At 29.9% G+C, this 14,285-nt stretch overlaps 3 protein-coding genes across 3 annotated transcripts; 1 reads left to right on the top strand and 2 right to left on the bottom strand.

The window, feature by feature from the left end:
• Nucleotides 1-1,283: 1,283 nt before the first annotated feature.
• LOC132909443 (protein mothers against dpp) lies at nt 1,284-8,252 on the bottom strand. Its single transcript, XM_060964298.1, has 3 exons — nt 7,409-8,252; nt 5,742-7,053; nt 1,284-5,660 (listed from the first exon to the last, which is right to left on the bottom strand). Exons 2-3 carry the CDS (start codon nt 6,986-6,988, stop codon nt 5,501-5,503), a joined length of 1,407 nt encoding a protein of 468 aa, XP_060820281.1. The 5' UTR covers nt 6,989-7,053; nt 7,409-8,252; the 3' UTR covers nt 1,284-5,500.
• Nucleotides 8,253-8,442: 190 nt separating this feature from the next.
• On the bottom strand, nt 8,443-12,334 carry LOC132909435 (integrator complex subunit 8). Its single transcript, XM_060964284.1, has 12 exons — nt 12,203-12,334; nt 11,690-12,107; nt 11,375-11,612; nt 11,064-11,300; nt 10,749-10,994; nt 10,428-10,677; nt 9,926-10,336; nt 9,611-9,865; nt 9,293-9,545; nt 9,110-9,228; nt 8,701-9,050; nt 8,443-8,636 (listed from the first exon to the last, which is right to left on the bottom strand). Exons 1-12 carry the CDS (start codon nt 12,321-12,323, stop codon nt 8,517-8,519), a joined length of 3,018 nt encoding a protein of 1,005 aa, XP_060820267.1. The 5' UTR covers nt 12,324-12,334; the 3' UTR covers nt 8,443-8,516.
• A 136-nt stretch (nt 12,335-12,470) lies between these two features.
• On the top strand, nt 12,471-14,069 carry LOC132909445 (protein phosphatase 1 regulatory subunit 42-like). The gene is made up of 6 exons (XM_060964299.1): nt 12,471-12,747; nt 12,811-13,116; nt 13,176-13,410; nt 13,482-13,604; nt 13,669-13,800; nt 13,885-14,069. The coding sequence occupies exons 1-6, from the start codon at nt 12,607-12,609 to the stop codon at nt 14,010-14,012; spliced, it is 1,065 nt and encodes a 354-aa protein (XP_060820282.1). The 5' UTR covers nt 12,471-12,606; the 3' UTR covers nt 14,013-14,069.
• Nucleotides 14,070-14,285: the final 216 nt, after the last annotated feature.

Raw genomic sequence — 14,285 nt, 5'->3', positions numbered from 1 at the left:
TTATTTCAAAAATTTAATGTTTGGAAGATAATCTAACCATAGCATACGATAAAGCTGATATTTCTGTTAAGGGAAACAGCAAGGAAAACTACAGAATCATGTTTTGATTCCAATGTAAAAATGAAAAAGTTTGACGGAACATGCAACGGCGGCACTGGTACTCAATGCCGACTGGTAACAGTCGCACACATTTAGCGGTTCCGTTATGCCGAGTAGCAGGTAAGACAACTACTAACATTGAGTACCACTATCGCCGCCGCGTGTTTTGTTAAACTGTTTCGCTTTTATATTGGAAACAGTACATAGTTCTTTTTCATGTTTTCCTTAGCAGAAATATCTGCTCTATCATGTGATTAGATTTTCTACTAGATCATTAGTTTTTGAAATAAATAAAGAAAATAAGTAAAAATAGTGCATTTTATGTGTCTTTTCTACTTTGATCATTATTTAAACATAATTAAATATTTATGATGTAATAACAATACATATCATTTAATTCGAGAGTGTCCACAGAATCTATTTTGCCCAACAACAACTCGACATCTGCTATTTTAAAAGCACAAAATATCTCCAAAATCGAAAATGTACAATTTCTTTTTCAAAATTGTTGTTTTCGAAAATTGTGAATTCTGAAAAAACGATTTGCAAATTCATGTTTAGCTCATAAAAATCTACAAGTGTTACCTGTTGGAGATTGCAGAGTTAGATCGTGCTAAACAACATTATCAATGATTTAATGACCTTTCCTCTCAAATATGCTACCCCATTCACATTTGCAGAATGAATACTACATATTTATACATACACATGATTCAAAAATACATACTTCTAACGACAAACAAGCGTAAAATTGTATTTCGCAAGCTTACCAGATCAAAATCATCCATTTGGGTTATTTGGCTTAAACTGGTTGGCTTAATTCAAATAATAGGTTAATACGAGAGCACTGAAATAGAAAATACATAACAATATCCGTTAATACTTTCGAACTATTCTTCCTACGAAAAACAGCGAATCGGATTACACGCTCTTTGTAAACAGACCAATGACTTTCGCGTACGAACTGGCCTATAATAACACTAGTCACTAGTGTAAAAGTTCTGCTCTTCCTTTTCTTATTCAAATCTGAAATATATTTAATTTAATAGTTATCATTTACAAATGTTCCAATCTTTATAAAATTATAATATACAAAAATACAGCATCGTATAAGAAAATTTGGGGAATAATACAGGGTATTACGGATTGTGTTGATCGATTATAAGATTAATAAAACTACCGTGTTTTCGTTGCATATAGATACACAGATAGGAAACATTTTTTATTTATACTCGGTAACTGCACAACACAGTAATTACCAGAAATGCAGATACAGTAGCACAAATGAAAATTTTTGAATCGTCGAACGAAGTCTGACTTCGTTTCGAAAGATTGACAGAGGAAACAAGAGTACATTTTTTCTGATAATATTCTAATATGTACGAAGTCTCTCTTGAAGAATTTCATAATTTTAATAACGATAGCAGAGCTGTACGATATCGTAATGTTGATTGCTACAACAAATCAGCATCTGCTGTTACATCATCGAAAGTATGAAGATTTCTATATGTGCGAATGATATCAGTTTCAAGGATAAAGAAATTTATGCAGCTTTAATTATGTTTAGCTATATCTGATCGATATTTCTGTTGATAATCTTTATGATTCTGCAACAGAATTTATTTGATATCGTACTTTCGATTATGATAAATGGCTGTGTTTTTTATTATCACGATCATCGTCTAGAATAATATACAATGATACCGACACTCTAAAAGACGTAAAGAAAATATTAAAGAGAAAGCCCGTAGCTATCGGATCTACATGATAAATGTGGAATGGATTTTGTAAATGTTTTTTTACAGCTAAAAGAATTTATTTACACTGACTGACATCTAAAATAATCACAAATCTTTCCCAAATCACCAATCATGATAATCTATATACATTTCTTGCTATAAAACTATTGTATCTTTAAATATATCTTTATGCATTTAGGAATCTCATTATAGGCAGTGGACTTTGCACATAATATACGATCAAAATATATGTAAGCACTATTTGACAAACAATACATTTGTTTCACTACACATCGTAGCAAATTTTCATTTCATATTTGTATATTTATTTGAAATATATTGTGTAAAAGATATCCAAGGCACAACTTGGGCGGCACATAATTAAGTGTATAAATTGTAGCATGATAATGTTGTTGCAATACTCACTAAGCTTTTATCCAGTTTTGTAAAACTTAGGAATTAGAAAGCAATGTCAGGTGATTTGGAAATGAGATTTGCAATATATGGTGCATCAATTAACAGTAAAAAAATTGAAAACGATACCAACAAAGAATAGAAGCTCTAAATATAGTTATTACATATGTAGCTATTCATACATACATATTGCGATAAAGCATTGTGCTCGTTACGAGTGCTACAAGCTCGATATACCTAAAACATTAATTCACATTTCTGTTAACAGGTTTACATTATTTTAAGACATTATCTATACCAATTACAGCGTCGTTTCAATGAAAAATACTTTTCTCTTATTATTATTATCTTTCTTTTTTTCAACTAAATGGGTATTACAGGTGATCACGAAAAAACAGTACGTGGTACGATAAATGTTCCTTTGATTGAATATTTTTATTCGTCGTATATTTTTTTAAGGCGTTATTGTCATATTTCCTTGTACGATTATGCTTTTAAATTCAAATACATATCTTCATCTTTATTGATTCAATAAAGCAAATACTTTTACCATCGTTGATCACCCATACGTAATTTGCTAAATTTGGTAGCAAACAATCACAGCTAGGTACATCGACAAATAAGTAACAGCAAGCGGCAGTGACTTCTGTTCCAGTTCTCAAGTACTCTCCGTTAAAGTTATATGATCCGTATACTTTCTTCATTCACTTACAATTGAAATATTCATAAGATATACATAAAAATAATTTGAATGATAATCGTAAGTTTATCAGCAAGCCAGAAGATCATTCGAATATACATTATGGGTATTTCCAATAGTAACATTAAGTTGAGATTTGTGCTTCTTCAGTAATACCTGCGTACCTTAATGTAAAATTAAGATGAGAATCGATGTATACAATAAATGTCTACATCATGAAGCTAATGTTCTGTTATAAATATGTAAAGACACAGACATGAGTGTTGATTGTAATGAAATTTCAATACATAACGCTTTCCATTGATTTAATTTTATTTAATCTCAACTAAGTATTCATATGACCTTCCCAGCTCATTATTGAATGTGTATGTGATATATAATTCTTATGCTCACTATTATAATGTTCTTATAAAATTTGCATGTCATTCAGTAAAATATATAAAACAAGCAATATCTTTTGTAACCAAATATTTTCTAAGTAAATCTTTCTCCATTGGCTTAAGTTTTCTATTAATGATCAACAAAAATAGTTTTCGACATGATTTAAATGAAAGGCATTATATACATACACTTTTGGCACTTTTCAGAATTCAATTCACAGAATTTTCATATGGTTTGTATCGAATGTAATGCCAATTTTTGGAATTGCATATATCATCATATAATAGTATATTTTTTATATGTACATATGTCAAAGCCTAAAATTTGTAAACACTTCTGAAAAGTGCAAAGCTAACACATAAGTCTTATATTACTCTCAATTCGACAAGTAAGTAGATGACTTTATGTTAGTTGTCACATTAATTTCTTATAAGGCTACATCCAAAGGCTTACATTTCTCGAATATTAGGAAACGTTGCGCAAAAAATATTTTTATATGCATTATCAAAGTTAATATTCCAATATGTCATCAGATACAGTTAACTTTCAAATGTTAACGTGAGATCAGCATCTGATGTTTATATTAAAATATTAATTGTATTACAATTAGTAAAATTGAAATTAATTACACTTAGATTATAATCTTAATAGTAATAAATTTAAATATTCTAAGACTTGTTTAGGCATAAATCAAATGCTTCAGAAGCATGCATATTGTATTCAAAACTATAAATGTTAAAATGTTATTTGATGTAATTCTGAATCATTCTCGTAGATTATTATTCAGTAATCGTCTTTTGTTTAATTACAGTTGATTTGCTCTTTAACTACGCATATGTAGATTTCAGTATAAGTCTTGAAACAATTTAATGAAGCATTCGTGATATAGCATTAGGACATATTTTCATAACAATTTTCCATATAAAATAACGTATTATATATAAGTGTAATTGAATATATTTGAAAAATATGATTCTTCATATATAACACATATTTTTTCTGCTATAATTCTTCTCCTATTTAACAGCCAAAAAATTGTACAGCTTTTACGTGTACACTGTAATCTCCGAAATTTCTTTAACACGTTGACTGCCACGCGTGTTTTCAAGAAAATCTCAGTCAGGCCATGCGTGCCACAGTACCAAGCGTTCTCTGCTAGATACTCCCATCGATATTTTAGTAATGCGAGTCGCTCAAGTGGTGGTCTCAAGAATGATCTTTCGTTTCGTTTGTTTGCAATATTCACACCACTAGCTGTTGCTGAATATAATGAAGGAAAGTGTGGTATAGATTATTCCGACCAAATGGTTTCTTATGCCACCATAATTAGAAAAGGAATCAAATGGTACAGAAAACTTGGCGTCCAACTTTTTCTGGAAATTTCTATTGAAAACGCTTTGACGGTTTACAAAATTGTAACAAAGAAGAATTTATACTTATATATTAGAATATTTAGAGAATTATTAGCTGTAAAATTATTAGGGTTGTCTGAAAATACAAAAAACCCTTGTCTTCGATGGAGTCAGCATAATATCGTCGTTCGGAAAAATGATTCCGGAAGAAACATTAGACGCGCATACAAATAAAATATATTATGCAAATAAAAGACATCAAATGGACCGAACAAAGACACAAAAAATTTAGAGGAAACAACAACTTATTGTCCAAATTATCCCGGTTAACCTCAGCTATGTATAGAATACTTTAAAGTTTTACATTCTAAATAATTTTTTTAATAATTTTTTGTATTACTTTTGTAACAATTCAACAGTTTTATTATTATGGAATATCTTCTCAAATACCTACGATGATCCTTTGCAAGTAGTCAAATAAACGACACCCGAATATATATTACGCGGCCAGACTAGAAACTTTGCTGACACCCGAATACGGGTGTCGTGGCAGTCAACGTGTTAATAAGGATCACTTTCAATTATTACGAACTTTCGTAACCCTTTATTTTCATGATCATATTAGCTTCAGTTTACTCACATGAGAAAAATCTCATTAGGCAGTTTTTCATTTACCACTTTCTCTGATACTTTCATAAATCTCTTACAATAACTAGTTAAAATATTATATGATAATATTAAAAACTGTTCTTGAATCATCAGATTTTCCTACAGTTCACTATTTTCTCCCTTTACTATTAAATTTGATGCACAAATTATGATACAGAACTTATAGCATTATGAGGAGAGCCCATTTGTGTTAACACTTTATCTAACCACTGTAAGGGTCCATGTAAATGTGCTTCAATCCAACAAGGAGTAGATGTAACATCTTGTCTGTGATACTCAGCACCCCACCCTTTAACGAATGACATTCTGCAACAAATATATATTTATTGTAACTTACATATTGCTGCTTACGCTACTTAACATTAATTTTTAAATCCTACATTTTACCTTATAGTGCACATCTTTGTTAATTCATAAACTGCTTCAAAACCATGATTAACACTTTGTGAAAGTAACTGGGCAAACTCTTGATTATTAAATATTTTCAATGAACATCCTGGTGGAATCTTACAAACAGTACTAGGATGAAATCCATGATGATGATTACAATTTCTAGATTGTACAAATATAGCAGAGTCAGAGAGACATTCTGCATAAACTTCACCACCTACATAATATAAATGTACTCCTTTGCCTATATGTCTTCTTGTATTTTCAATAGTAGAATTACGATTTACATTGGACAATTGTCCAAGGCAAAAACGATCAGAATTGTTGCTTGGATTTGTAAAACCATCCACAATAACAGAGTGAGAATGACAATGAAAAACTTCACCCACTCTACAATTTAATTCATAATATGCAATGGAGGCCCAATAAGGTGGTTCCTGATAACATACTGGAGCTACTTCAGCTGATCCACTTGTATCCATTGCTACTGGATCAGGTGGTGGTGATTGTCCAGGTTGTGAACCATCTTCAGGTGGAGAATATGCTGGAGGAGGAGTTTCTGGTAGCCCATTAGTACCATATGGACTTTGTGGATTTGGTGATGTTGTGCTTCCTGGACTGGGAACAGATCCAACAGAAGACATAGGTGATGTTGGATTTACACCACCAGTAGATCCAGCATTAAATCCACTAGAGGAGTAGGACACATTATGCGGCATTGTTGGTTCTGCTATTTGTTGAAATGGTAACAATGAATGTCCAGGAGCATATTCTGAATGTCTAGGAACTAATACAGGTGGGAGCACTGGACTCTCCACTCTTTTATAGTGGTAAGGATTGATGCAAACTTCTTTTTGTTTAGCAGAAAAAGGGTACTGACATAACTCTAATGGTTTTAATTCATGATGTGACTGCAAATCTGGCCATCTCCATACTCTACAATAAATTACATGTGGCAAACCTTTACGATGTGAAACTTGCAATCTACCATCTAAACTTCTTGGAATTGTTACACATTTACTAGGTGTGCCTGGACAGCTTAAAGCACGTTCTAATTCTTCTATTGCACCCTTACGTTTTTTTAATTTTTTTACTAATGAATCAACTGCTTTTTCTGCCCATTTTTCTTCTTCATCACCCTGTTTCCAGCCAAGTAACTTTTTTACAGCAGGACTAGTAAATGAAAACAAACTGTTCAATGAAGACATAGGTCCAGAACTTGATGATCCTTCTTCATCGTCCATGTTAAAAATACTGTAATATGTAAACTATATGTATGAATTTTTTATAGTTTCCGTTTTGTAGCAACCTGTAATTTAATATCATTTGATTAATTTTGACATTTATTCAAAATTTTCTGATGTCGTTTACAGAAGTATTTTTCTCCAATACATATTATTTTTTAAATTAATATTCTGTATATCAGGAAGATATTGTGGCATTTTTAAGGTCCACTTAATTCATACTAAAGAAATGTTAACGCTGGTTAAATGAAAAAATAAATATTACGTTAGATGTGAGGTTAGACATGTAAGAAATCTGATATACAGAACACACAAAATATAAAACGAAATAATATGATATTAAATATCGCAAATATAAAGAATGTGCATGAAAAAAATATAAAATAACTAATAATAAATTACATGTATATATATACTCACGCAGAACTTGCTTAGCGATCCAGCATTGTTTTTACTACAATCTCCCACTCCTGTTACTACATTCTTGACGCCAACCTCTCGCCATCACAATCAAATAAAAATATCTATGAATTTATCGATTTTCACCTTGAGTTTATCGTATTCTTAATGACAACAATTCTACGAACACGATAAATATCTGAGCAAATTTTCTTGTAATACAGTACAGCCACTCGTAGCGTACATAATATTTCTCTCTCTTTTTCCCTTCCACTACGACTTTTCTCTGTCTTCCAATCTCTATCTTTTTCACTCCTTTTCGTGGTAGAATGAGGGTATTTGCAATAAGCAATAGTACCGAGAACTTTCAGAATTTTAGGAAGAACTCACTAACTTTTACACGTACTCACCAAAATCAGATAGCCAAAGATTATTACGATGTAAAAAAGTACACAAAAAGTAACTGATTTCGTTCGTATCTTACATGCAGTTTTAATTATAAATATTTATCATAGAAAGAACGAAACGTCGTATAACAGTATTATGGCGTTGCAAGAACATCATGGCGCCTTGTTTACGAAGGCAGTTCTATGAGAATTGTGTTTTAACAATGTTATGCACGTCACCTACAATTTGTTAAATTGCTCAATTTATTATAATCTTTCATCCGAAACTAACTCTTTTTGCACACTTCATTTCCAACGTATAAACATAATTTATGTATACGTTTACGTACAGCAATAATATGCACTCATCGCACTACGCAACGACAATGTATTCAACGATAAGGGCTGATCGTAGATGACTCATATGAAAAAGATGATATGCTATAAAGTGTTAAAAACTCTTTATTATAATAAACAAATAATCACTTATATTTTAAAAAATATTTTTTCGTGATGTTAATTTAACAAAATATTTCATGTAATAAAATAATTCTATCAATTCCGTGTTTCATTAGATCGATTAGAGTAAAAAACAAAAAGCTGTGATTGGTACGAGTTGAACGCGGTAAAGGAGGGAGATTTGATTGTTTTAATTATCAATTCAGACTATAAATATAAAAATCATTATATTTAAATTGTATAAAGTTATTATATAATCATACAAAATTTTATATACATTTTTATTAATAAACATACTGTTTTGCTAATGCTCTTAAAAATTTTGCTTTCCGAATGTTCGCTGCTTCCCTTTGTATTTCTTCATTATTATTGGAATTCAGTTCCAATAAACCAATTACCTTAATCTTAAAATATAATTAAATATAAATATATGTACATATTTAAAATGAATTATATATAATTACTAACCGCTAATTGTTTTCTATGGTGTTCACCACGTTTTGTATGTAAATGAATGAGATACTCAAGTATTGTAGTATCCCAAATACAATGATAGTACGCGTCCATAGCGTCTGCTGGTGCGCAACTTTTTTGATCGCTGGCTGCCATTTTAAAAGCTAAAGTATAATCTACTTCCTCCAAAAATTGACACAGTACAGCAGCTTGGGTATAACATTGTAAATGAGCACAACATTTAATCATACGCCAATAAACGAGATCATCAATCTGCGATCTTGGTACTGGTTGACTGAACAAATCACTGGCTACCATAATAGCTTCTAAATAATATTTTATTGCACTTTCATAGTATCCTAAAACTAAAAATATTATGTTTTATTTAGTTTCGAAATTAATCTTTTTTTTTTTTCATACATACCATAATTAAGGTCTCCCATCAATCTCAACCAAGGAACATTACTTGGATAATATTTCAAAGCTTGTGTTAACAATTGAAACAGCAATTCTCCAATACTTCTAATATTATAGGAATTAGCGCTGCAAAATTACATTTATATATTATTATAGAACATTATACATTTTGTGTTATGTGAAAACTTACTTTGGTACACCAGCAGGCCAAAGAGAAAGATATTGTGTATGTAATTCAAGACCAGATTCATCACGTAAAACATTTCGTAAACGTGCTAATAATGAAATAACGACAGTAAGAACCATAGGTTCGCGTAATCTACTAAGTGTACCTCCAATGCTAGCAATAACATCTCTTGAAGCACTACCAGTACTTGTTCCACTATTACCACTGTTGCTTCGTTTCTGTGGTTGATCTCTACTCGGTCCAAAGGCAGTCAATACTAAAAATATAATTTCATATTATATTTTAACGCAGAAATTTTTATTTGGCGCTCTGAAAACTAACCCATATCCCATGCTTCTCTTGGAAATTTCCTTGCACCTTTGTATTTAACAATATCTTGACAAACGCTACTGATGGCTGCTGCAAACTCTGAGTAACTCCAACGTTTCTCTAAACTTGTTAAATAATCCCACTCAGTCATATTTAAAAGAAAAACAGTGCAATATTCAATAATTTCTTGTCTTGGTATAACTTGATCTGTTGCTTGTAATGCTCCAAGACATTGTTTACATCTTGTGACTAAACTTTGCGTATCACCTACAAAATTTTTGTTTAATTATCTAAATCATAATAGATTATGAAATCAAATGTACATACATATACCCGTTGCCGGCCATAAGTGAAGACATCTCCAAATTTCTACAAGAAGGCATTCCCAGTTTACTAATTTACACAATTTAAATATTAATGTGTTTCCACTTTGTGAATGTTGCTGTACTTCTTTCTCCAATACATTTAATATCTCAATTGCCCCTTCAAAATCTTTAGACATTACTAATTCCCTACTTTTTGCTAATAATACATATGAATAATCTTGAAGGAATCCTCTGGGAAGAGACATTACAACACTTTGTAATGGTATAGGTAGTTCCCAACAACTATTTACATTCCATAATGGTTTCATTCGATGTTTACCATCTAAGTGTATCAATATTTCGTGAATTTCATTAGTATCATATGACTGTATTAATCTTTGTTCTAATTCAAATATTTCTATCCTTGAGCTTTCTATAATTTAAATAATTTATTATTGCAATAACGCTTAATGACCAATATTTTATGCTATATAATTAATACTTATGTATATATTTATACTGACGAGTATATGTTATTAGCGGAGTACCCCAATCATTTTTCAATAATAAATCCGGTATTTCAAGTTCTTCAACAATAGCTGATTTTCTGATTTCTTCTAATTCTTCCTCGTTAAATAATGTCATATACAATGGATCGCTGAGTATTTTAGAAGCAAACCTATAAATATTAGTGGTATGTACGAAATAAAGAAGATAGCGAGAAATACGTCCTTTGTCTGTATCAGTAGCTTGTTCCAAAAAATTTCCAAGAGCCTAAAAAAGTTTTCATGTAATATGAACAATAAAATAACAAATAATTTAAAACAATAAAGAATTTACCTTACCGAAAGAAATATATCCATTCCTTTGCTACCAGCTGCTTCTATTTCTGCTATATAATCACCAAGAATTATACTACCATCTACAATTTTTCTAACTAAATTTAAACATTGAATTTGGAGCAAAAGATCGCGAGCAACTACAACTTTTCTATTAACAGATCCTCCTTGCACATCAAGTTCCAAATTATCTCTATAAACTTGAGGAATTTCTCTTGTAATGTTATCTGCTTGTAGAATTTGCAATATATTCTGAAGCAAATAACCATTATTAACATCTTATATAGAATTCAATTTCTTATATTATGTTCAGATACATACAGTATATTGATCTTTAATTGATGCTTGTAATTGTTGGGTAAGACTGGAAGTAACTCCTTCTATAGGTACTTCACATGCTAAGGAACAACCATCTAAATATTCTTTTTGAACTTTACAATATAACTTCCCTTCTGAATTATCGAAATTGTAAAATAATTCTTTGGCTTGTATAATGTGACGCTTTGCTTCTTGATATTCTTCTTTTAACAAATGAAATCTTGCCAAATCGTAGTGTATCTAAACATGTTACAATAAATAATAAAATACAAGAAATATTACATAACAATAGCAAACATATAAACATGTCATACCTGACATTTAAATTCTTCTAAATTTATAGAATACATATTCTCCCAATTTTGTTTAATCTCTGTACTATCTTCAGATAGCATTTGGAAAGTATCAAAGGATAACATTTTTGGATTTATATCTTTACTTTCAAGAACATTATTTAGGACGGTTATACTATTAGACACTTGAGTTTCTAATTTTCTAATTATGTCATCTATTACCCCAGGTGGTACATAGGTTGATTCTTGTATACCTGGACTGTTATATATAGTAAATTAAGAAAGAAGTTATGCACAAGATATTACAATTAATCACGTGAATATTTAAAGTCTTACATATGAAGAAATTGTTGCTTTGACTGTTTGTTATTTAAGGCTCTATAAAGAATTGCTCTTATATGCCATCTATGGTATAAAACAATTGTAAATAGTAGTTGATCAGAAATTGGATGCATTACAAATTCAGGTATAGTTGGTATTTCAACTGTTAAATCTGATGTTATATAAAGAAGGTCTTGGAGTAGTGTTAACTGTATTGGTAATGGTAATTTTTTTTCTAATATATCCAAATCCCATTTTAAATGAGCTGCTACTTTTAAAGAAAGAATTTTCAGAGCAAGATTTCTGTGACTCCATTTAACTGCGGTGTTAGGTTTTGTATCATTTATTTCTGTATCAACAATTTTCACTTCATTTTCCTTTTGTTCTGAATTTATTGTCATAAACTTGATTATTAAATCCGTCGCTGAAGGATCTAGAATAATTTTATGACAGTGTGATTAGCATAATAATTTTATTAATTACTTTATTCTATTTGCATCAAATAATTGAGGTTAGATTGTCATTTACCGGGAGAAGGTTTGGATAAATGTTGTTGTAATAAAGATGGATTTAATAAAAATTCAAACCAAAGAATTGTATCAGGAGATATAGGCACAGTGCCTGGTCTCAATAAATCCACATCCATCATCGCATTATTTTCAACTTATACAAACATTTAAGGCCGGAGAAGTTGTAATTTTCATATGTATCTGTGTCTTTATCAAAGATTCAAGTTCATCTTCTACCATTTAAAGCTTAGTTTGAAAATGATTGTAGGTGTCGCTAAAATAAAGAGTAGCCAGTTCATGAAGAAATATATAGATGTCACGTTTACAAGGCGCGTCATTCCAACAAATGTTTGATCAATTACGACTAAACCACTCAATTTTTTATATATTTACGCTTATTATATTTGATAAAATTTTACAATCATGGTGAGATTAACCGCCGAATATATCGAGAGAAAATGTTCACAAATGCAATTAAGTAAATCTCTTAGCAAGAAAGTAAAAAAGGACGAATTATATAGTCTAACTCATTTACGCATGAACAATATGTTTATCAGTAGCATCGTAAGTTAATTTTGTTAAAATAATAACGAGGTATAATCTATACATATAATCATGTTGTTTTAGGGTAATTTTGTTAATTATAGAAATCTTAAAGTAATATATTTACAAAATAATAATATTTCGAAAATAGAAAATTTGCACTTTGCATCTAACTTAACGCATTTATATTTGCAACATAACGCAATAAGTAAAATAGAAAATTTAAATTTTCTTGAGAAATTGCAAACACTTTATTTAGGATATAATAAAATACTGATAGTGGAGGGTCTTGAATGCTTAAAAAATTTAACTATTTTGCAAGTAGAAAATCAAAAGTTATCTGTTGGAGAATCATTATGCTTTGATCCACGGAGTGTACTCACTTTATCTGTAAGTTTGAATTGATTATTACCTTTTAATTATATTCTTTCTTATACAATATTTTTCAGGCTTGTCTGAAAGTACTCAACATTTCGGGTAATAAAATGACATCTCTAAAAAGCATTAAAGAATTACATAAATTAGAGGTTTTAGATGCCACAAATAATTTTATTGATGATATCAACGATTTAACAGAAAGTATAAGTGTTTTGACTTCTTTAATAGATCTATCTTTACAAGGCAATCCTGTAACTCAATATTATAGGTGCAAAGAAAATCTTATCGCAAATAATGACACAATAAGTATGTTAGTTTATTTGGATTTCTTCTTCTTACCATTTACATTTTGCTCTCTAAATAATGCTAACTTACAGAAACTATTGACGGAAAAATGGTTACAGATGTATGTAAATGTTTCATGAAAAGATTTAAGATAAATAAACATCTTTATCACACAAGGAAATTATTGAATACCACACTAGATGAAGATATTACAAGTATGATTATTGACAATTTTTTCATAACAAACATAAACTTTTAATGAATATTTTCATATCATAGGTTCGCTAAATTTACCGCCTTCATTAAAAGAATCAATATCCAGAGCGATATTTCAACATCCTGATGCAAAATTGTCTACTGCATCTGCGATGAATAAAACACAATCGTACATATTTCCATCATGGAAAATAGGTAACTTGATACAAAAAGCTATTTAAATAATTTTTAATACACGTAAAAATGTTAATATTTAATCATCTTTTATAATTACATTAGGTATAAATATTGTAAAGAATGGTCATGTTACCACAAAACCATTTTGGAGTAATGTAATTAAGACTAAGAACTTTCCTAATGTACAACCTTTGTTAAACAGTGAAATTATTAAATTGCCACCTATTTGAATCTAGGAACATATTAATGAAATAATACACTGCATATAAGAAAACAAACTTTTTGGATGAGAGGTATTCTTCTTGTTTATTAATATTTTTTTTAGAAAATTATTTATAATTCATTGTATATTTCTCATTTGCATTAAATTTTTTTATAATTATGTATTAAATAATTTCTATATGAACCATTAATTATTGCCTGCATGCTGGAAAGTCGTGTATGAGATAAAAATAAAATCTATGATCAAATCGCGCTGAAAAAAAGTGTATGGCAAATTATCT

The sequence above is a fragment of the Bombus pascuorum genome, chromosome 8 (genome assembly GCF_905332965.1).
Source record: "Bombus pascuorum chromosome 8, iyBomPasc1.1, whole genome shotgun sequence".
NCBI lineage: Eukaryota > Metazoa > Arthropoda > Insecta > Hymenoptera > Apidae > Bombus > Bombus pascuorum.
This window is presented reverse-complemented; position numbering and strand designations above follow the sequence as displayed.

Bases quoted from the DNA above. Each gene is read 5' to 3' on its own strand.
- LOC132909445 (XM_060964299.1), top strand. From the start codon at position 12,607: ATGGTGAGATTAACCGCCGAATATATCGAGAGAAAATGTTCACAAATG. The intron at 13,411-13,481 runs GTATGTTAGTTT...GCTAACTTACAG, and splicing joins CGCAAATAATGACACAATAA to AAACTATTGACGGAAAAATG. The intron at 13,605-13,668 runs GTATGATTATTG...TTCATATCATAG, and splicing joins ACTAGATGAAGATATTACAA to GTTCGCTAAATTTACCGCCT.
- LOC132909443 (XM_060964298.1), bottom strand. From the start codon at position 6,988: ATGGACGATGAAGAAGGATCATCAAGTTCTGGACCTATGTCTTCATTG. The intron at 5,661-5,741 runs GTAAAATGTAGG...TATTTGTTGCAG, and splicing joins ACAAAGATGTGCACTATAAG to AATGTCATTCGTTAAAGGGT.
- LOC132909435 (XM_060964284.1), bottom strand. From the start codon at position 12,323: ATGATGGATGTGGATTTATTGAGACCAGGCACTGTGCCTATATCTCCT. The intron at 11,613-11,689 runs GTAAGACTTTAA...TATATATAACAG, and splicing joins AAGCAACAATTTCTTCATAT to TCCAGGTATACAAGAATCAA. The intron at 10,337-10,427 runs GTCAGTATAAAT...TTTAAATTATAG, and splicing joins TCCGCTAATAACATATACTC to AAAGCTCAAGGATAGAAATA.